This window comes from Populus euphratica, unplaced genomic scaffold (genome assembly GCF_000495115.2).
Source record: "Populus euphratica unplaced genomic scaffold, PopEup_1.0 scaffold466.1, whole genome shotgun sequence".
In the NCBI taxonomy this organism is placed as follows: domain Eukaryota; kingdom Viridiplantae; phylum Streptophyta; class Magnoliopsida; order Malpighiales; family Salicaceae; genus Populus; species Populus euphratica.
This window is the reverse complement of record NW_011500345.1, coordinates 116,212-137,295: the sequence shown is the minus strand read 5'-3', so window position 1 is coordinate 137,295 and position 21,084 is coordinate 116,212. Positions and strand designations below refer to the sequence as shown.

Below are 21,084 nucleotides of genomic sequence, written 5' to 3'. Positions count from 1 at the left end.
TATCTGTACAGAGCTCTTCATGTAGCTCAATGATGACAGATCAATAACTGTCAGATCAGAACCACTTACATTGATGGAGAAAGGCGAAGTAGAAGTTTCCATTCATTCCTAACTGACGAGTTCCAAAAGATAACAGCACAGTTATACAAAAGAGAAACAACTCCATTGAAAGAACCAACTAAAAGAAACCACACTAAACAGTGGTCAAAGTCTTGATTATCCAAATGTCATAAGCTGCCATTGAACACAAAAACAACCTTTGTCAAGAAACAATCTTTCCTGTCGTTTTCCTCTACACGTAAGAATTTCATTTGGGATTGAGGCCTGGTTACATCCCCATAAATGTCTTCTAGGATGCTTTGCCACTTGAAAACATCGAGTCAAGTCTATTTGAAAATGCTTGCAAGCATTTTCAAATCCGGCTTTGTCATTGTCTTTTTTCTGCATGACTCAGCTTATTTAGCTTTCTTGTCATTAATGTCACTGTACACAAGGCGTGGATTATAATCGATAAAAAGGTGTTTGGTTAGAGGGATATAAACATAAATATAAAATAAATTTGTTTCTGTTATAGTTTTAAAATGAATTTACGTATTTTTAAAATAGGAGTTATAAGGGGATATATCTTTTTTTTGTTTTTTTTGTTCTCTTTTTTATTTTAAGATAGTAATTAAATGCTTGACTATAGAACTATTACCTTGGTGTGTTTAATAATTTGAAAAAAATTAATTTTATAAAAAGTATTTTTAGTTAAGGTTGGATTGAAAAAATATATGTTTGGTTAAAATTGTTATTGAAATTAAGGTTGAACAAAAAATAATTTAATATATTTGGTTAACAAAATATTTTTCAAATTGAGGTTGAACAATAATTAAAAAAATACATATATTAATATTAATAAATTTTAATTAAATATTGTTGATTTAACTATTGTTATTACATAATGAAATAAATAATATTGCAAATATTTTTATTATTCTATTAAACTATATGCAATGTCATCACATACGAAATCTATTTAACAAGAATTGTATTTTTCATGGTTTTTTAAGCGCATAACAATAAAAAGTGAATTTTTTTTTATGTCATCAAACAATCTCCTTGTAATTTTTTGAATAAAATATAATTAAAAAATAAAAATAAAATTTTTTTAACTAGGTCGGACCCGACAAGAATATAATTGGAATTGCGATCAAATTTTAAAAAATGTTACGTCATCATGCGATATCTTTCTAATTTATATAGTGTTATTAAATAATATTAAATATTAGTTTTTCGAGTTAAACTCAATTTTTTTAAAAAATTTATAATTTCATTACGTACAAAATTCATTTGACAAGAATTACAGCTTCCATGATTTTTTGAGCGTACAATAAAATTAAATGAAATATTATCAAGAATAAAATTGAGATTATAGTACAAGTAAATTTAATTCACCTTAAAATAGTTTTTTTTTTAAGTTATTATTCATGTTCATGTGATCACATCTAGTAAAATAAATTAATTGCATTGATTTTTTAAAGAAAAAAATTAAATTTTTCATGTGAATAATATAAGTGAATTAATTTATTTGCATTAGTTTTTTTTAAAAAAACTAATTTAAATTTAAATTAGCAATGAACAGTGCAATAATAACGCATAGAGTTATGCATCCCTGTTGTGGTTTATTCCCCACGAGAAGTAGCAAATGTTTGTTGCTTTTCCAAAACTTGCAGTAACATGGTGGGTCCTACCAGCTAGACGCAGTTTTTTCTAGGTTACCAAACGTTATTAGTGTGGCTGCGGGTGAACCCTCAGCCACCTTGTTCATCCCTTCTAGTTAGTTTCTGATTCTTCTTCTCTGCTGCTGGAAGCCGCAAATAGCACTTACCATTCTCCCTCCCTCCCACTGCGACACAGACAATTGTAATTTGAGTTTGGCTTGCTGTATATTGTGTGCTTGATCTTGTTTGTGTTTTTCTATGGATCGAAGGAACAAAAGACAAAATTAAAGGGCCAGATCGTAAAAAACCCTCTTAAATTTAAGAAAAAATTAGAGAGAAAATTATGTTAATTTCCATTAGCTATTAACAATTGGAATAACATCTAAACGTTTTGAAACTTATAGGGTAACATCGAAAATTCTTAAGATACAGAAGTAGAAGTGCAACATTGATGATTATGTATATGCATCGTAATTTGCATTGCAGCAATCACCAAGTCCTTTTATTTACAGATCTATTGAGATTTTATTCCAAACCTGTGCAGGAGAAGAATAACCTGTGATTTTAACCCAGCTATACTAACAACATATACTGATGTGATAAAGGATTGGATTGAAACGACTTTCCTGTCGAATCCCATTGTGCCTGTATGAATATAATGAGAAACTACAAGATCCTATACATCTCTATCTATGGATATGTCGAAGTATATCAGACTCTTCTTTCTTCACATTATTGAAGTTTCCTACAGCTTCTCAGACCTTCAAAATTCTGTGTACGATTCCTGGAATATAAGAAATGTGTGTTTGACCTTAATCGGATGACTCTAGCAAAGGTTTCTATAGTGCAATTAACTGTGACTGTAACCATTCAAATATAACTCCTGCCATTTCCATGCAATCTGCAAACTCTTCTTCAGGCCAGTATAATGAGCTTTCCAGTTTAGCTCTTGTTTTATTTTGGAAGGGTCACTGAAGACCTCAGCATAGTCTCCTGGCCGACGATTCAGGTATTCAACCTTTGTGTCCACACCTGTTGCCTTCTTACTTGCTTCGACAAAATCCTTCACTGATCTACCTGTGATTGAAAGGAATCAAGCAATCTTCAGGATCAAGAAATGCAAGAAAAACTGAAACACTCAAAATGGAAAATTGAATTTCAACAAAAAAAATATAGTAAAAAAACCTTTTCCAGTTCCAACATTGTAAATGCCAACTTTTCGAGGCTTTGCATGGGCAAGAGCTTTCGCATGGGCATCGACCAGGTCAGTGACATCGATATAGTCCCGTACGCACGTGCCATCAGCAGTTTTATAGTCTATCCCTTTAACCTGAAGCCATTGACATAAGCAGAACTACACTTCCTTGATGTGAGTATGATCATTTATATTAAACGATTAATATCTTAGGGAGCTAGCCCCAACACTGAATTGTGGTTTTCTGTTTCAAGTTACCTTGAGTCCTGGTATTATTCCTCGAGCTGCATCAAAACAAGCGCCAGAGATTCAGCCATGCTCACGAAGTTCAGGTTGCGGAGCTTCCCCTAATCTTCCTTCTGGATCAGACCCAATAACATTGAAGTATCCGTAAACATGGGCGTTAAGTTTATCAGAGTGCTGGCTGGTGGACCGCAGTGGAAGAAACATATCTGTGAAATTAGATAAGGAAAATTCATACAAAATCACTAAATTAATTTTCAGAGAACAGGGATAACTAATTCATCATCGAATTCAGAAATTGTACTTCAATGTCTGATAAATACTGTCGAGGTCCTCGATAGGACATCCATAATTAGGCAGAGGGAAACATGGTACTAACAACAATCGAAACCAGAGCACCACTCACCTTAGGATCATGACAGCCATTTCAGTGGTTTTTGAGAAGTCAATTATGATATCTTCTGCCATTTTCTTGGCTTTTCCATGGGGGTTGATTGGAAGCTGAAATCACACACCAGTTAAACGAGTGAAGCACGAGGAAAAATGAGCTATGGAGACATTTTGTCCTTGAGTCAGAATAATCTTCAACACAAGAATTACAAAATCCTCTGTAGGTGAACAGAAATGCTAGACTCACTACTGGTCAACACCTCAAGGAGCTATTTGATATCTACATGGTCTAGTTCATATTATATTGTTAAAGAAGAGGTTTCTGGCATGTCATATGGGGATTGAGCTACAGCATTTGCATATTCGAGAGGCAAAACTCATCATAGTATAGAACCAAGAATGATGGCGTAAACCAGAAACATACCTGAGGAGTTTGTTCTGTAATCGGCATCTTAACAGGCTCGCCGTAAGTTGCACATGTGCTAGAATAAATCAATGTCTTCACCTTATGTGCTGCCATTGCTTCTAAAACTACCAAGGTATTTGATGTGATGTTGTGATAATATCTGCACAGCATGGTAAAAATTAATTCTAGAGACAACTGCTAGCAGATACATTGAGATGACAAAGAAGAACTGTACTTCTATGAAAAACAATTTAAGACAGTGACCGGATGCAAACAGTAGATTTAGCAAGATAAATGTTTGAAATTGAAGATTCGAAGTATACCTGAGAGGCTGCATTGTACTTTCACCTACATATGCAACAGCAGCGAAATGCATCACAGCATCAAATGCATTTTCAGCAAAGATTTTGTTTACAGCTTTTGCATCTCCCAAGTCTGCTTTTGCAACAGCTCCGGAAATAAGTCTCGGAGAACTTTAACAGCACCCAGATTCCCTCGAGAAAGATTGTCCTGACAGAGAAGGCATAGAGATTATAAATCCATGAAATCACATAGTTAATTCAACATCAGAACTCATATGCTTAGGCCAAAAAGATTTCAAGTTTCCCGAATGAATTAAAATACCACTATAGTTACGCGGTATGAATCCTTCAATAGTCGAAGTGCAGCATGAGAGCCAATATACCCAGCACCTCCAGTCACTAAGACATGCGTTACGCCTAGCTCATGCTGGGAGAACTGGATTTCATAAAGAAAGAAAATGTCACACACAGCAAGAACTATTTGTCCTCTTTAAGACTCCAATTAAGGACTCACAAATACAGGGCCCCCTTTACTTTTCTTGATAAGAGCTAGTAATAAACACTGATATAGATTATAAAATCCACATGAATAACAGGCATAGATTGTATGTACACAGGTTTCATATATCAAGAGAGTAATATACCAAGCTGAGGCTGCTATAAGTAGTTGACTGGTTCTGCTGAGGATGATAACGCATATTGTAATGCAGAGTGCAGCTGCAATAATTTTTCCAGCACATCTGCTCTTTCGTCTTGAATCCAGATAATCCATGCCTAATGGCACTAATATATTAAGTAGCAACAAAAATCAAACTCGAAATATTAGATATGATCAAGGAATTTTCACAATAAATTCAGCTTAAAGGTGCATGCCATCACAGTACTCTACAGATCAGCTAGATTCAAAAACATGAAGTTAGAGCTGAGGAGTAGGCATAAAAAAACTGAACAACACAAGATTTCCAATTCATTATCTCCAAAGAAAGCCAAATCCAGAAAAGAATCCATCCCACCAACACAATTTCCAGCTAAAGTGTTATCTTCAATACCAGTCTGCATTTCCAGCTAAAAAGTTATCTTCAATACCAGTCTGCTAATTTCCAGCTAAAAAGTTATCTTCAATCCCAGTCTGCTAATTTCCAGCTAATCCAGCTAAAAAGTCATCTTTAATACCAGTCTTCTAAACAAAACCAAGATTAGATTTTTCCGTCACAAGTTAAAAAACCAAACACTTTTACAGGAACCCTCCTAAAATCCAACCACAAAACAAACTAAATATTGCAGTTCTGGTAAAGAAGGCACGCATGGCCAGTGTCAGAAAGGAAGTAAGAATAGAAAGAGAACATAGAGATTAACTAGCCAGAGAACCAGACAAACCTCTTCAAATATTCTAATAGAACATGGAACTGATCAAAGAATAAGACAACCTTTTTAGTGATTTTAAGAGAACAGAAGGACACCACATAAAGTGTCAAGGACCGAATGAGTTGTGAAGTTAAGTAGCTGGAATATTATATGAACATTTAAAGTCAACTTGTAGCAGGGATGTTGGATTTTATACTTGGAAATGAATAAAGAATGGACCAGTTGTGAGGATGTGATGGAAAACTAAAGGTAAAGACTTTGAAAGTGGGTGATGAAACTGCCATTGTTGGAGACTTGACCAGGTTCAATGGTCTTCATGGATACGGTACCTTTTGAAATGAGAGGGAAATTCAGGCAATGCAGAATAATAATTCCACATTTGTTTTTTCAAAATCGAAAAGAAATTCGATGCATATATGTACACAAATACTCCTGCAATTGTATCCCTTTTGCCTCCCTATAAATCAATATTCTTCCCTCTCCCCTTTTAATAAACATCTTTCTTTTTCCCCAGATAAATGCTAGTTACAAGACCTTTAACTGACCAATCAATCTAGGACCTAACTTCCCCAGGTTTGAACCATTTCAAATTGAGAAAAAAATGAGGTGCGAAATTGAGTAAAATCCTCCTTTTTATTTAGGCGAAGAGTTTGTTTGTTTCTATGTTTTAAAAATATTTTTAAAATAAATTTAAATTTTTTTATTTCAAATTAATTTTTATATTTTATATTCTGATGTATTAATAAAATTTTTTAAATATATATTAATAAAATTAAATAAATATATATTTTGCATGTATTATACGCTGCAATTTTAAAAAATGTTCCGACTCTTACCACCCCAAATCCTAGTTCTTGCCAGGGAGAAATGGTTTGCGTATGGTACATGCAACCCATGGTCCCAACATACATACATACATACATAGAAGGTCCCTCTCATGCATTAATCAAGAGTTGTGGTGTCATGGGGTTGTTGGCGACCAAACGATCACTCAAGATTTGACTTGAACAGTGACTGGATTGGTTCCATATTATCATCTTTAGTTAAAATCAAAGACTCTGTCACGCACTTATTTTTTTAAAAAATAAATACATTAATAATCATATAAAATGAATCTTTCAAAATCTAATGATAGCTTTTACTTTTTATCAGACCATAAAAAATAAAAATTATTTAGTTAAATAATTTTTTTTCCATTTCTTCTATGAAAAATATATTTCAAATCTTGATTTTATAAAAACTAAAATACTTTGTTTTTTTTTGACAAAAATATACTTTTAATTTATTTTACAAATGAAAATCCATCAAATAATTGTTTTAAATCAAACATACATTTTTGTTAATCTACTTTTTTTTTAACTACAATTAAAAAATACAAAAAATAGTAGGTTAAATTATAAATGTGAAATTCATTTTGGAGATTAATCTCCTAGATAACTAAATTACTAGATCAATTTAGAGTGTACTGAGATAAATAATTTTTATTAAAATAATAATATTTTTATTGTTCTAACAGATATTGAACTAATTGGGTTTTGGGATATTAAGAAGTAGAGAAAAATATTTTTTTAAAAAATATTATTTATTTAAAAATATATTAAAGTAATATATTTTTTATCTTTTAAAATTTATTTTTTACATTGGTATATTAAAATAATCTAAAAATATTAAATTATATTTTTTTAAAATTTAAAAAAAATTAAATTGAACTTCAATGTCAACAAGACCAGGACATAATTTGATTTATAAAATTAAATTACTAAAAAACCAGCTAAATTAAATAAATTTAATTAAATCAATATATTATTAGATTCAATTAAGATTAATCCAAGTTAAACTTAACTTCACGAGCAGGGTCAGATTTAATTATTGCAGTCAAAATAATTACAATAAAACATATTTTAAGGTGTTTGTTTCCGTACCTAATTGCTTTATTGTCAACATCATCTACTTGAATTTATCTAAAATTTCATTTATTTTGTAAAAAAATAGTTTTTTTATTTTTTTTTAAATGTTTTATATTTATTTACTATTAAAAAAATTAATCAATAAAAAATACTTGATAGTAAAAAAACAATTAACTTAATATTCAAAAAAATATGTTTTTAGATACAAAACACTTTAAAGAAATTATAAAAAATTTAAAAATATCTTGTTATTTATTAATTGAATCAAATTTAATTTTTAATATTTTCATTGAATAATTTTTAATTTTATTTATTAAAATTTGATTTATTTTGATTTTTATATTAATTTTAATCATAATTTATTTTTGTTACTTATTTTTTATTTTTTAATTAAATTTTTTATTTATTAAATTAAATTTATATTATTTAGATTGCTATTTATTTTTATTTAAAATAATTTAAAAAATTATAATTTTTTTTAATTTCATTATCTTTTGACTTTTTATTTGTTAAATTTGTTTTTATTTTATTTTATTTAAAATATTTTATAGAAATATATATATTTTTTAAATTTCATTCTTTAATTTTTTATCCATAAAATTTTGTTTTGTTCTTTTAATAAACTTGAATAAGTTATTTTTAATATTTTTTATATAGCTAAATATTAAAAAAATATTTCTAATTTATTTTTAAAAATAATATTAAATATTGAAAAATAATTTACTTTTTTAAAATATATATTTTTTAAATATTTTTCAACGAACAATCAAATTGTAATTATTTGATCAGTAAATATTTGGTGTTGATGTTTAAAAGTTTATATTTGTTGACCATCAAGGGAAAAAAACACACCTCTCCTTCCTCGTGCCCTTTCTTCTTCGATGCTGAATAATAATCCCTCTCTTCCTCTCTTTGTAGAAGAGAGGGGTTTCTTCCCTTCAAAATAAACCCTATTTATTTTCCTCTCCATACCATTCCTCTACACTCCCACCTCCTCCTTCTTTTGAGCAAATCTTAAATTACTCGCTTAAGGGTTTCTTTTTTCCAGTAAAAAACTAGAAAACGACGTAGCTTGTTCTGGAAATCTAGGGTTTTCTTTCTTTTCCCTTTTTCTTCTTTGCTTGTTTGCAGGTTTTTGTAAATATGGAGCGATCTGATGGCAAGGATTTCAAAGAATTCACTGAATCTTCTTCAGGTTCTTACCTCTCTCTTGCTCCAATTATTTGAATTTTAGTCTTTTTTTATGATTCTATGTATTTGATTAAACAAACTGATTCTTTTTGGGATTGGATTTAAGGTTTTTTTTTTTTCCTTTTTCATGCTGGGATATGAAATATTATTAAAAAGGAGAGAGCATTTAGACTCTAAAGGGATTTTTATAGAATCTAAAATCTTGGGATTTTTTTTTTTTGGGGGGGGGGCGCTTGTGATTCTGGGTAGGGATAGATTCTTTAGATTTGGGAATATACTTAAATTTAGCGTAGGGATGATTTTTGGGTTTTGTGTTTAAGAAGTTTGTGGCTTTTTAAATCAAATTCTCGTTCTTTTGTTGTTTGAATGAATATCGAGCTTTGAATTTTATTTATTTATATTGCGATGCAAAGCAAGTTATGATACATGTTGAGTAAGTTGGTTTTGAATTGTGTGAATATTAGTTTGGATAGCGTGATTTTAGGTTGGATCAGTTATGTGCTAGTTAGGTGCGTGGCTTTGGATAGTGGTGATTGGAACTTTACATGATTTTCTGGTATCCTAGTCTTTACTAGATAGAATTGCTGTGATGCGATTTTGTTAGTGTATGCTATAGCTGAAAACCCATCTCGCATGACAAGTTTTTATAGCTGTTGCCCAGCTTCTGCTACGAATTTTATTATTTTCTTGACCTTCTTCAGGTTCTCTCATCATATTAGGTCAATTTTATTGGATGCACATTGGGGCTTACTCTAATGCATATTGTTTTACTTGTTAGTCCTTGTCTTTTACTCCTCTGTGAAGGGTGCAATCTAGTTTTCTATACTAGAACGTGAATTCAGATAACTCATAGTTTTCCTACTGCTTCATGAGTTTGTCAAGCTTGCTTTTCTGTTAACTCTGCAACTTCGTAACTTTTTTTTTAAAAAATTATCTTTCAGGTGCACTCTTTGATGCTTCACAGTACGAATTTTTTGGTCAACATGCTGTGGAAGAAGTGGAATTGGGTGGTTTAGAAGATGAGGGTGAGAATCTTTTGCTCGGGCCCACCAATGATGAGTACCGTTTGTTTGATAGAGATGAAGTAAGATATTTTTTTTGCTTCTCTAATCCTTTCAGAATTTATTCTCACCATCGCTCTTTTACTGAAAACATTTTAATTCATGACTGCTGAATATAATTAGGTTAATGTTTTATCCATTTGAATCTGTTTGGTTATATGTACCATATGTGTATTATTTTTGGATGCAGATATCAATTAAGATCTTGTTACTTAGTAATTGATTGTTAGCTGGAGGCTTGATATCGGTGTCTTCATTGTGCATTTATTACTAAACTGGTAGTTTAGGGTTAATCTATCAAAACTAAGAAAGATTAAAAACATAATACTGAACTAATTATGGCATTTTAAAACATTTTGTGTGTGTGTGTGTGTTTTGATTTTTGAGTGGTAATTATTGTTTTGAAAGCAAAGGAGGTTGCTGATATATAGTTCCATTTTCAAATGGTAATCATTCTTATAAATGATCCTTATATGTGTGCAAAATTAAGTTTCCTGGTCCTTTCTGGTTGCCGATATATGGTTCCATTTTCAAATGGTGATCACTCATAAATGATCTTTAGATGTTTGTACAATGAAGTTTCCTGGTCCTTCTAATTCATTTGTGACTTGAGAAAAGAAACTATTTCATAAGTTGCATCTGATGTTTAGAAGCTTGATGGTAAGAAGTTGCCAGTCTGCTGTCAGCAGCCAAATTTTCTTCCTGTTGTTATTGTCAAAAAAGGATCCTGTAGAGGAGAATGGCCTATTATGTGCTTAAACATAGCCATTTGATGTCAGCTATGTCTGTTCTTTCCTGTGTTTTTATCATTTCAGTGTCCATTGCAATGCTTGTTTAACCCTTATCTGAAGAGTTATTGAAAAAGAAAGATAAAACTTTTATTTGTTTGTCAGGTACTTTTCTGTTCTGTTGCAGCCAGCTATCGTGTACCACTGTTTGCTATACTATGACACATTTATAATCTAAAAAATATTCTTCATGCATCTTAAGGCTGTGGTTGATTTTTCTTCTAAGCACTTGATTATTCTTTAACAGTAATGGACTTGCCTTTTATTTCAGAATCAAGCATTGATTTAACTTCTAGGGGCATGAAGTGCTGCTTTAATGACTCTCATTTTTGTTCTCTTCTTTTTTTCCTTTTGATTTCAGGGTGTATGTTTAGGATCTTTATCTGAAATTGATGATCTGGCAAGTACTTTTGCTAAGGTTAGATTCTTTAACTTTTATGGTTATGTATAACATAATACTCAATGAGTTTTGCATGTTTTATATTTCATTCCTATATGTTCTGTTTATTAAGATGTCAAGTTTAGTTATTATTATAGAAATTGTGAAGGGTGCAAAAGCTATCTCGTAGATTTTTTGGTAAGTGCTTAAAAACTACATATTGCAGGGCCACAACAAGGTTGAATTGGTTCTTATGATGCATCTCAATTTAAAAAATATCAAAATGAAGTTTTCTACTAGGGCCTGATGGTTTTGTCTTAGTAAAAGGGATAGATGCTAAGTTGTGAGTTCAAGGAAGAGAGACAAAAAGTGGAAGGGACAATTGTGTTGATTGTTCTCTTGATCTGAACATATTCTGTATCATTTGTTGGTTGCGTTATACCTTCACCTCAATACCCACCTCCTCTTCATCTCTTATTGTTAATAAAAACTTAAGAATTTAGGAGCATGAGAACATTTTCACAGTGAGGATTAATTCATCTCCATAGCAGAGTACAGGAAATGGAAAATTAAATCAATAAAAGTAAGGTATTGCAGCGCCAGTGAAATGTAAGCTGAAGATATCTTGTCAAATGCTGCAGAAGCAATGCTCTATTGAGAGGGCCTAGAAAGTAATCTTTCTACCCTATAGTTGCTGCTTGGCAGGGATTGGGTCTTTGAACATTCTTGAATTCTGGTCAATTTAAATGCTCCAAATCACAACAAACATTGTAAACATGTCAAAATTATTCTTCTACCTGGTAAATTTCAGTACAACTACTACACACAAGATGTAGCGCTCTTCCCCTTTCCAACGTTGCTTAATTCATCAAAAGCTAATTTCTGTCTATCATCTCGGTTTGGAAAAATAACTGAAAAACTCTGTTAAATGAGTTCTATGTAGCACATGTATGCATTGAGGAGGTCAAATGAGGAATGCTAAGATTCTCTATGAACTGCCTCAGAGAGTATGAACTGAACATGCATTTTCTGTTAGATGAGTTTTGGTTTCTAAACCTGAAACTGCCATCATAAGCATTAGCTGGTCTAACATTAACTTTGAGATGAGCAACAATAATCAAATGCTTCCCTTGAGCAGGTCAGGCCCAAGCTAGGGAAGTTAGGATGTGCTCTTGTCATTATATCACATTATTCTTCTAGGATAATGCTCTCTATATTCTTTGCTACTATTGTTTATAATCATCTTGCCTCTGGTATCTTTTCCAACCTGTTTGAGGGATGCTTTCTAATTTTTTTTGTTGGATTGTGAATTTGTTGTCCACCTACACAGTTGAACCGAGTTGTAACTGGACCCAGGAATCCAGGAGTTATTGGTGACAGAGGATCTGGATCCTTTTCGAGGGAAAGTGAGTTCAACTGTTACTTTTTGTTTACATTATCTTGTTGCACTAAATCAAGAAGTTTACTAGACTTATTATTCTGTAAATTTGCTTTCTGAGTGCTGAGCATTTTATACGACCTTGTTATTGGGGAGATCTGATTCTCATATAATTGTTGTCATCTTATTTGTGAACCAAAAAGTATTATTGAATAGAAATGCTTTCATTCTTTATTGTGGGCTTGAAAGTGAATTATGACCTGAGTTTTTTTCTCCTTTTTATTTAATTTACAAAGCATTTCATGATTGTTTTTCTGACTTTATTGAGTTTTTTCTATAAGCCTGATAATTTGTCAGATATTTTTAGTAGGATTCCTTAGATATGTATGCAGGTCAGAAGTCATTCCCATCAATAAGATGGAGTGGCTTCTTGGCTAAACTTAATTTATTTATTTTTTTGGTTTCTGCTAACCATTTTAAGATTGATTTAGTCAGTCTCATGAATTTCTGGTACATCCATCATATTACTTGGCGGCAATTAGTATGAACAATTTTGTTGTGCCAGATGGTTGCTTGTCCCCTGGTTTCTTAACTGAAAGAAAACAGTAATAAGATATTTTGGGTATATGCGTGCTTCTCATCACGTGCTCGCAACTAGTGCAAATGATTTATGTGGTGTTTCTCAGTATGCAAAATAAGATGTAGTTCCTATAACTTTATTTGATGATTAATATTGATATATTTCCACTTTCTAGTATACCATAGTTATTACTTTGCAGGGTGGCATATAATTGTTTTAGGTCAGGTTACTTCAATGGTGGTGTCTAATACATTCTGGCATGATATTTAATGGCATTCTCTTTTTCAGGCTCATCTGCCACTGATTGGGCACAAGATGGAGAGTTTACGAGTTGGTTAGATCAACAAATGTTAAATGCAGAAAATTCTCAGGATAGCAAGAGATGGTCATCACAGCCCCAACCTTCTTCTGCTTGTTTCTCAGAATCAAAACCTTTGTACAGAACTTCCTCATATCCCCAGCAGCCACAACAGCTTCAGCACTTCTCAAGTGAACCAATTCCTGTACCGAAATCAAATTTCACATCTTTCCCTCCTCCTGGTTGTTCGCCACACCACCTTAATGTTGCTTCCCGTGCTGGTGGACTGCAGTCACACTTGTCTGCCCCGAATCTGTCTCCTTTGTCCAACTCTAATCTTCATCTGGCTGGTTTACAGCATGGGTTACATTATGGTGGAAATCTGGCCCAGATCACGTCTCCTGGCCTTTCTTTTAATAACAGGCCACAAAAACATTGGGTTAATCATGCTGGCTTATTACATGTAGATCAGTCTAGGCTCTTACAGAGTATACTGCAACAACAATTATCGCATCAAAATGGCCTATTGTCTTCCCAATTGATGTCACCACAACAGCAATTGCAACAGCAGAGACTGCACCCTTCAGTTCAACCATCTTTGGCTCATTTTGCAGCAATGCAATCTCAACTCTTTAATGCACATCCTTCATCCTTACATATGAGGGAACAAAAACATAAATCATCCCAAAGAAACCGGCGCTTTTCACAAGGCTCTGACACTAGTAGTCAGAAAAGTGATAGTGGCTGGGTGCAATTCCGATCCAAGCATATGACAGCTGATGAAATTGAGAGTATTCTGAAAATGCAGCATGCTGCCACTCATAGCAATGACCCATATATAGATGATTACTACCACCAAGCTTCTCTTGCCAAAAGATCTACCGGGTTGAGAACTAAAAACAATTTCTGCCCGTCTCACTTGAAGGAGCTACCTTCTCGATCTCGTAACAGTGCAGACCAGCATTCTCATCTCCATTTTGATGCTCTCGGGAAGATGCCCCTCCCTTCCATACGCAGGCTTCATCCCCTTCTTGAAGTTGATCCTCCTGGTTCTGGTGATGGAAACTCTGAACAAATGTCTGAGAGGCCTTTGGAACAGGAACCTATGCTTGCAGCTAGAATCACCATTGAAGATAGCCTGTCTCTTCTTCTTGATGTAGATGATATTGATCGTTTCCTGCAGTGTAATCAGCCCCAAGATGGTGGGGCTCAGCTCAGGCGTAGGCGGCAGAACTTGCTTGAAGGATTGGCAGCTTCACTTCAGCTTGTTGACCCACTTGGCCAAACTGGCAAAACTGCTGGACTTGCCTCAAAGGATGACATTGTGTTCCTGCGGTTAGTATCACTTCCCAAGGGTCGAAAGCTCATCTGCAAGTTTCTTCAGCTTCTATATCCTGGGAGTGAACTCACCCGTGTTGTCTGCATGGCTATTTTCCGTCACTTGAGATTTTTGTTTGGTGGCATTCCCTCAGATACGGGAGCAGCTGACACAACTACAAATCTCACAAAGACAGTTTCTGCATGTGTAAGTGGCATGGATCTTCATGCATTGAGTGCTTGCCTTGTAGCCATAGTTTGTTCTTCAGAGCAGCCACCATTTCGGCCTCTTGGTAGCCCTGCTGGGGATGGAGCCACAGTTATTTTGAAGTGTCTTCTTGAAAGAGCTAGTAAACTATTACATGGTCCCCAGGCTTCTTCCAACTGTGGTATGCCCAATTTTGCTCTCTGGCAGGCATCATTTGATGAATTTTTTAGTCTTCTTATGAAGTACTGCCTGATTAAATATGACACTATATGGCAATCAGTCTATGCAAAGACACCACCTAGCGCAGAAGGTATTGATTCAGAGGTGCGTGCAGCAACAAAACGAGAAATGCCTGTTGAGCTTTTAAGAGCTTGCCTTCCTCATACGAATGAACGCCAGATGGAACGTTTAAGACATTTTGGGCAGCAACGCAATACCATTACTGGCCTGAATGCACATCCAGGGAATAGTGGTCACGTAAACTCTGAATCAGTGAAGAGTTGACCGAGGAAAGAATTAAAGATATTGCAACTGGATGGCCAATCTGTTTACATCAATCTCTCAGTAAATTTGGACATGGAAATGGAACTAATGTGGTTTGGAGCTTGGAAATGGCATAGATTCACATTTATGGAGTCAGGTTTCTTAAGGGTTCATCTTTATCTTTCTAATATTTTCCTTTAAAGGATTATCCAGGACTCTCATCTTGTTAAGACTTATAGTCATATGCATAAATGTGTATTATGGTGGAAAGAAATATACATGGGAGATGGTGACTGGGAAGTCTTTTTATCTTTTTTATTCTTCCAAGGAGCTTTATTTTGGTGCTCTTAAGTCGTAATTCCTGGCAAAAGCTAAAGCTTAGGGGATAGATTGTACAGGATAAACTCTTGCCTTTTCTTTTGATGCCGCCTGTCCATTGGACGTGAAGAGAGATGTATGGTGTCCGATCTTCAGGACCATCAAGCGGGATGCACTTGCTGGAGAATGTTTCAGCTGGGCCTTACATACAAATTCTGTAATGGGGTATGCTGCTGTAACTGTAATAAATTGCGAAGGCAACGCATAAGAAATGTTCTGTTAGATTAAGGGAACTGAAGTCCCTAATTAAATGTAAATTTCTCTTTTCTTAATAATGGGGGAGGGGGGGTCTAAGATCCTATGACACCCCCCCCCGTAACTTGTTTGCTCTGTGTTAGGCATGTGCAAGGTTGTTTAAACAAAAATTTGAACCTTCGACCTGGAGATGTTACGTTTTTACGTAGCTGTAGGACCACAGAAGAAAGGACAAGTCTTATCTTCCTATATAGTAACTTATTTAATTGGAAACCTCTCCTGGTATACAAGGTTCCTGTCTTGATTGGCAACTCTTTTCATCTTTTTCTCTGATTAGATTTTATTTTGTAAATTATGAGCTATTTGGATAGACATCCTTTTTTTGGGGTTTTGATAAATGAATAATAATTTTCCTAATATGTATTGGGAATAGCATTACTCATTAATTTTTACCAGTATCATGCATGGCCAAGGAAAATCATTATAATAGTTCTTTCTTCAGCAAGCTGAACTAAGAACTTCTTTGGACTGTTCAGGAGCTAAAATTACTAGTGGAGAAGAAGATATTAATTTTCCTGCTCAATTCTTGGCAAGAGTGAAAATGACCCTCAACCATTTTTATGCTTTATACATGGTTCTAGGGGATGCATCCCCCCTCAAAAGTTGTCTGTTGTTTTCTGAAGAATCATTTGAAGTGGTCCTCCATGGTCCCTGCTCATCTCAATCAATGGGTTATATATATATATACCTTGAATTCAACTGTCAATTTTGTCTTAAATTGTGAATCCAGGTGAGAAAAGAATATTCATGTATTTAATCTATAAAAAAATCTAAAAGTGTTATATTTTAGGGTAAGATTTATTTGTAAGTGTTTTTGTTCTTTTTATTTTTTTGATAGGTAGATAGAAGAGCTGATGCTACTTTAGGATTTTAGATAATAGCAATTTTATTCAACACTTCGTAATTTTTTATTATTTTATAGTGAATTTCTCTTATTGTCTTGTTTACAAAGTATGCATAAGTTGCCAAACTATGTAAATTATATTTGTATTTTTGTGTGATTAATTGTGTTCGTCTTTGTGTTTTCTCTACTTGCCAATTAATTTTAAATTTTAGAGCTATTTTCACTGCATAACCTTTTACTTTATAACATTTCAAAAGAAAAGGATAAAAACAGTTGTGGTCTCAATAGCACTGCTCCAAAAGACCAGAGTCTCTCCAGTATTCTCCGTTGCTCCTGATTTGCTAAAGCTATGGCTGATAAGCCCCATGCAGTTCTTATCCCACTTCCATTTCAAAGCCATATAAAATCTATGCTAAAACTAGCCAAACTACTTCATCACAAAGGTTTTCACATAACCTTCGTCAATACTGAATATAACCATAGACGCTTACTTAAATCCAGAGGTCCTAATTCCCTCAACGGTTTGTTTGATTTTCGATTTGAAAACATTCCAGATGGGCTCCCTAATTCGGATATTGATGCTTCCCAAGATATCCTTGCACTTTTTGAGGCTATCAAGAACAACTTAATGGCTCCTCCATTCAGTGACCTACTTAACGAGCTCAATGAGACAGCCACTTCTAATGTGCCCCCAGTAACATGCATCGTGTCGGATTCCTTGGCATTCACTATCGCAGCTGCTGAAGAGCGAGGAATACCTATTGCACTGTTTGAAACTGTCTCTCCTGGTTGCTTCATGTGCTTCAAACAACTTCGTCCACTCAAAGAAAAAGGTCTTGCACCATTAAAGGTATGAAGGTCCACTGTTTATCACCATTTCGGGGTTGTTAATATCTGGATTGCAATTTAGTAACAAAAGATAAAGCTAAATGAATTTTGAAGAGAATGATATCTTCTTGTGTTATTTCAGAGTAAGCAAAATTTATGATTTATACTGATGGTTTAACATCAAGATTCTATATTATTGCCTGTGATCAAGCCTAATTATCTATGAACAGGGAAAGAAATAATTAAAGATTCAATTACAGTATTTGACTAAATTTGATTTCCTATTATGTGAGTGATTTCCTATGCTATACTTGATTTCCTTTAACACTCACCCTTGGAGTGTATGTGAATTACACCTAACTTGCTAAGAAAAGTCTCAAACTATGTGGAGCTTAAAGGCTTAGTAAACAAGCAATTTGAATATAGGCTATCTAATCAATCATGCTTGAATTTTCTCATGTATCAAATGAAAATTTATTTGTATGTACTTAGTTCACTCATGAAAGATGGGATTCAATGCAAGATGGGATTCAATGCTATACGCATTGTTGCTTGATTATCACATAACTAAGTTACTGGCTATATGTGATTTATTTGCAAGTCCTTCAAAATGTTTTTAATCCATGGAATTTCATAGCATGTAGTAGCCATGAAGCGATATTCTACTTGTGCACTTGAACGTGATATTGTTGTCAGTTTCTTGGTTCTCTAAGAAGCTGGTGCCTTTCCAAGTAAAATACAATAGCTAGTAATTGATCTTTTTGTGTCATTACAACAAGCCCAATCAGCATTACAAAATGCTCGTAACTGAAGTGCACCTGTGGACGAAACAGGATGCCTTGCCCAGGTGTTTGTTTGATATATTCGAGCACTTTGTAAGCTGCGTCCATGAATTGACTTAAGTCCAGGTGTTTGTTTGATATATTCGAGCACCTTGTAAGCTGCGTCCATGAATTGACTTAAAATATGCATAACGTAAGTCAAATTCAGTCTAGTTATAATCACGTAGAGTAACTTGCCAGCTAACCTCTTGCATGTTAATCCATCCTCCAAAAGCTTTCAATCGGATTATGTTAAGGACACATTTCTCCAAAGGAAACTGAGATGGCTTAACACCCAAAAACCTCGTATCATCCAAAATGTCAAGTGTGCATTTTCTCTATGACAGACTGATGCCATGTCGTGATCTTGCAACCTCGATGCTAAGAAAGTATTTAAATTGCTTGAAGTCTTTAAGTTTGAATTGCTAGACAAGAAAAGTTTGTTGTCCTCTATGTCTTGCAAATTATTCCCAGTTAATATTACATCATCGACATATATCAGTAATGCTAGAAAGTTATTATGATGGCTTCGAACAAATAAGGAATAATCAAACAGAGACTAATGGAGCACCGGAAAACTTGATAAACTTGTTTTAAGCCATACAGGGATTTATAAAGTTTTCAAATGCGTGTTTCCACTGTTTAGAAACTTGTTTTAAGCCATACACGGATTTATAAAGTTTTCAAATGCGTGTTTCCCCTTTTCTCCCGAAGCCAGGAGGCAAAGTCATGTAAACGTCCTCATCCAAGTAACCATGCAAGAATGCATTGTTGATATCTAGCTGATGTAAATGCTTACCACGCAAAGCTTCCATACTAAGTAAGATGTGGACCGTGACTGTTGTCACCTAATTTTGGGGTCATTGGCCTTTTAATTTAATTTTAAAATGTAAAATTAAAAGATAAAAAATTTATTTTAATGAAAATGTGATTTGTCAACTTACATAAAAATTAGAGACTACAATGTACTTTTATCATTCTATCATTATCTTCAAGATAATCCTTGTTTTAAAGATGATAGTAATTTGCTTTCAAATTTGATTCTTAATTAAATTCAAACTAAAAAAAAAAGAATAAGTTTAATTGAAACTTTGTTTTTTATACACGAAGAGACTCTGACGCTATAACTACAGACTTTGGTGTATGCCCAAAAGGAGGGGGGACAATCAAAAGAAACTTGAAGAGAGGCCATCACAAAAGAAAAAAAATTGGTAAGAGGAGGCCATAACAAAAAAAACCCTAAGAGGAGCTAAGATAAAAAGAACCCTATAGGGGGGTAAACATAAGAAACCTCAAAAGGAGACCATTACAAGAAAGAGCAAAAAAGAAAAAAAAACAAGAACAAAGGGAGGAAGACTGAAAAGAAGAGGAGAATAGCATTCCCCAAGTGGTGCCTGCATTGTTACCTTCTCCTTCCACTTCACCCGGTAAAGTCTTCTTTTTCTTTCTATTTTTGTGTAATTGTTGCAAGAAAATAGTGCGAAAGTAATTAGTGGGCAGGATCTGGGCTTAGCTTGCTCAAATTATATTTATTAAGGGTGTGTATGACAAAATATATCCTTATGCCTTAACCATAATTTTATGTCTATTTTAGTTTAATATTTGGCCAAGAAAGCTCCTTTTTTATATCAAAAAAATTTAAAAATATTTAGGGATCTTTGTTAATTTATTTGTGGTCCCTTCACACTTTGATTTTTTTTTTTGTGTGTTTTGTATTTTTTTTTAATTTATATGCTTAATTTGTGACTTATTATTATTAAATGCAAATATGATTATTGTTAAATGCAAATTTATAAGCCCCTCTCTTTAGTCTTTTTCATAAACTCTGGTGGAAAAATAGGCGAGTCCCCAATGACCATATCAGGTCTTATTGCCTATAAAAATGGATGACCACTTTTAACAAGTCCCATTCCAAATTCAATCAACTGCTGCTTTGAGATGACAGCTATACTGCCAACGTTCACATAAATTACTGATATTGGTTCCTTGGAGTCAAGCCATTGCAGACTCTTCTTTCCACATGTTACATCCAATGCATGGACTTCATATCATCTTCAGGTACTTGATTGAGAAGCAACTGAAGTGGACCGATTGGAAAGACACGAGAATGCATAGAGAAAATGTTAGAAAACTAGGATAATTTATCTGGATTAATTTAGTGAAATATAATTTATAATTTATAAGTTTTAATTTTTTTTGCAGTAAAATAGAATTAAATAATAATTAAATATAATACAAATAATTACAAAATCAACATTAAAATTTTAACGTGGAAAACTCGATGCAGGAAAAATCATGAGACTATAGTCTATTTAAAAACTTTCACTATCAACAAATAATGAGTTCACAATCATTCTTTCTCAGATTCAACTAAGGGATATAACATATATATTATCAAGAACAACTTATTCTCGAATCATAACAAGATTAAAAGAGAATTATTTGAGAAAAACTCACAATACTGACAGCCTCTTTTTTTGTCAAAACAATTAGCTTTCACACCAACAATCTTCAATCTGACCGTTCTGAATGAAGAGTTACGTGTCTAGAAGCTGCTGTCAAAATCTCAGCCCGATCCAACGGTGAACGAGTTGGAAATCAAAAAAGAATACAGACTACTCTGTTACTTCTTTTTTTTTCTTTTTTTTTCTTGATTTTCTTCCTCTCTCTTCTATTTTTAATTTTGCGGTCAAAATGCCTGAACCACTTAATTTTAAAGAGAGTTAGCTACCTCTCTTCTCAATAAATATAATGGTCCCACATC

General features: G+C 33.5%; 2 protein-coding genes and 1 pseudogene across 2 annotated transcripts; 2 read left to right on the top strand and 1 right to left on the bottom strand.

Moving 5' to 3' along the window:
* Positions 1 to 2,044: 2,044 nt before the first annotated feature.
* LOC105113896 (UDP-arabinose 4-epimerase 1-like) lies at positions 2,045 to 5,980 on the bottom strand (annotated as a pseudogene).
* Positions 5,981 to 8,337: 2,357 nt separating this feature from the next.
* Positions 8,338 to 16,057, top strand: LOC105113895 (uncharacterized). Its single transcript, XM_011010247.1, has 5 exons — positions 8,338 to 8,706; positions 9,644 to 9,786; positions 10,913 to 10,969; positions 12,261 to 12,336; positions 13,177 to 16,057. Exons 1-5 carry the CDS (start codon positions 8,655 to 8,657, stop codon positions 15,213 to 15,215), a joined length of 2,367 nt encoding a protein of 788 aa, XP_011008549.1. The 5' UTR covers positions 8,338 to 8,654; the 3' UTR covers positions 15,216 to 16,057.
* Positions 16,058 to 16,924: 867 nt separating this feature from the next.
* LOC105113894 (7-deoxyloganetin glucosyltransferase-like) lies at positions 16,925 to 17,789 on the top strand. The gene has a single exon (XM_011010246.1). It carries the CDS (start codon positions 17,021 to 17,023, stop codon positions 17,525 to 17,527), a length of 507 nt encoding a protein of 168 aa, XP_011008548.1. The 5' UTR covers positions 16,925 to 17,020; the 3' UTR covers positions 17,528 to 17,789.
* Positions 17,790 to 21,084: the final 3,295 nt, after the last annotated feature.

Excerpts from the sequence above, each read along its gene's own strand:
- LOC105113895 (XM_011010247.1), top strand. The coding sequence starts at position 8,655 with ATGGAGCGATCTGATGGCAAGGATTTCAAAGAATTCACTGAATCTTCT. Across the intron at positions 8,707-9,643 it reads ATTCACTGAATCTTCTTCAG|GTGCACTCTTTGATGCTTCA; the intron begins GTTCTTACCTCT and ends ATTATCTTTCAG. Across the intron at positions 9,787-10,912 it reads GTTTGTTTGATAGAGATGAA|GGTGTATGTTTAGGATCTTT; the intron begins GTAAGATATTTT and ends TTTTGATTTCAG.
- LOC105113894 (XM_011010246.1), top strand. The coding sequence starts at position 17,021 with ATGGCTGATAAGCCCCATGCAGTTCTTATCCCACTTCCATTTCAAAGC.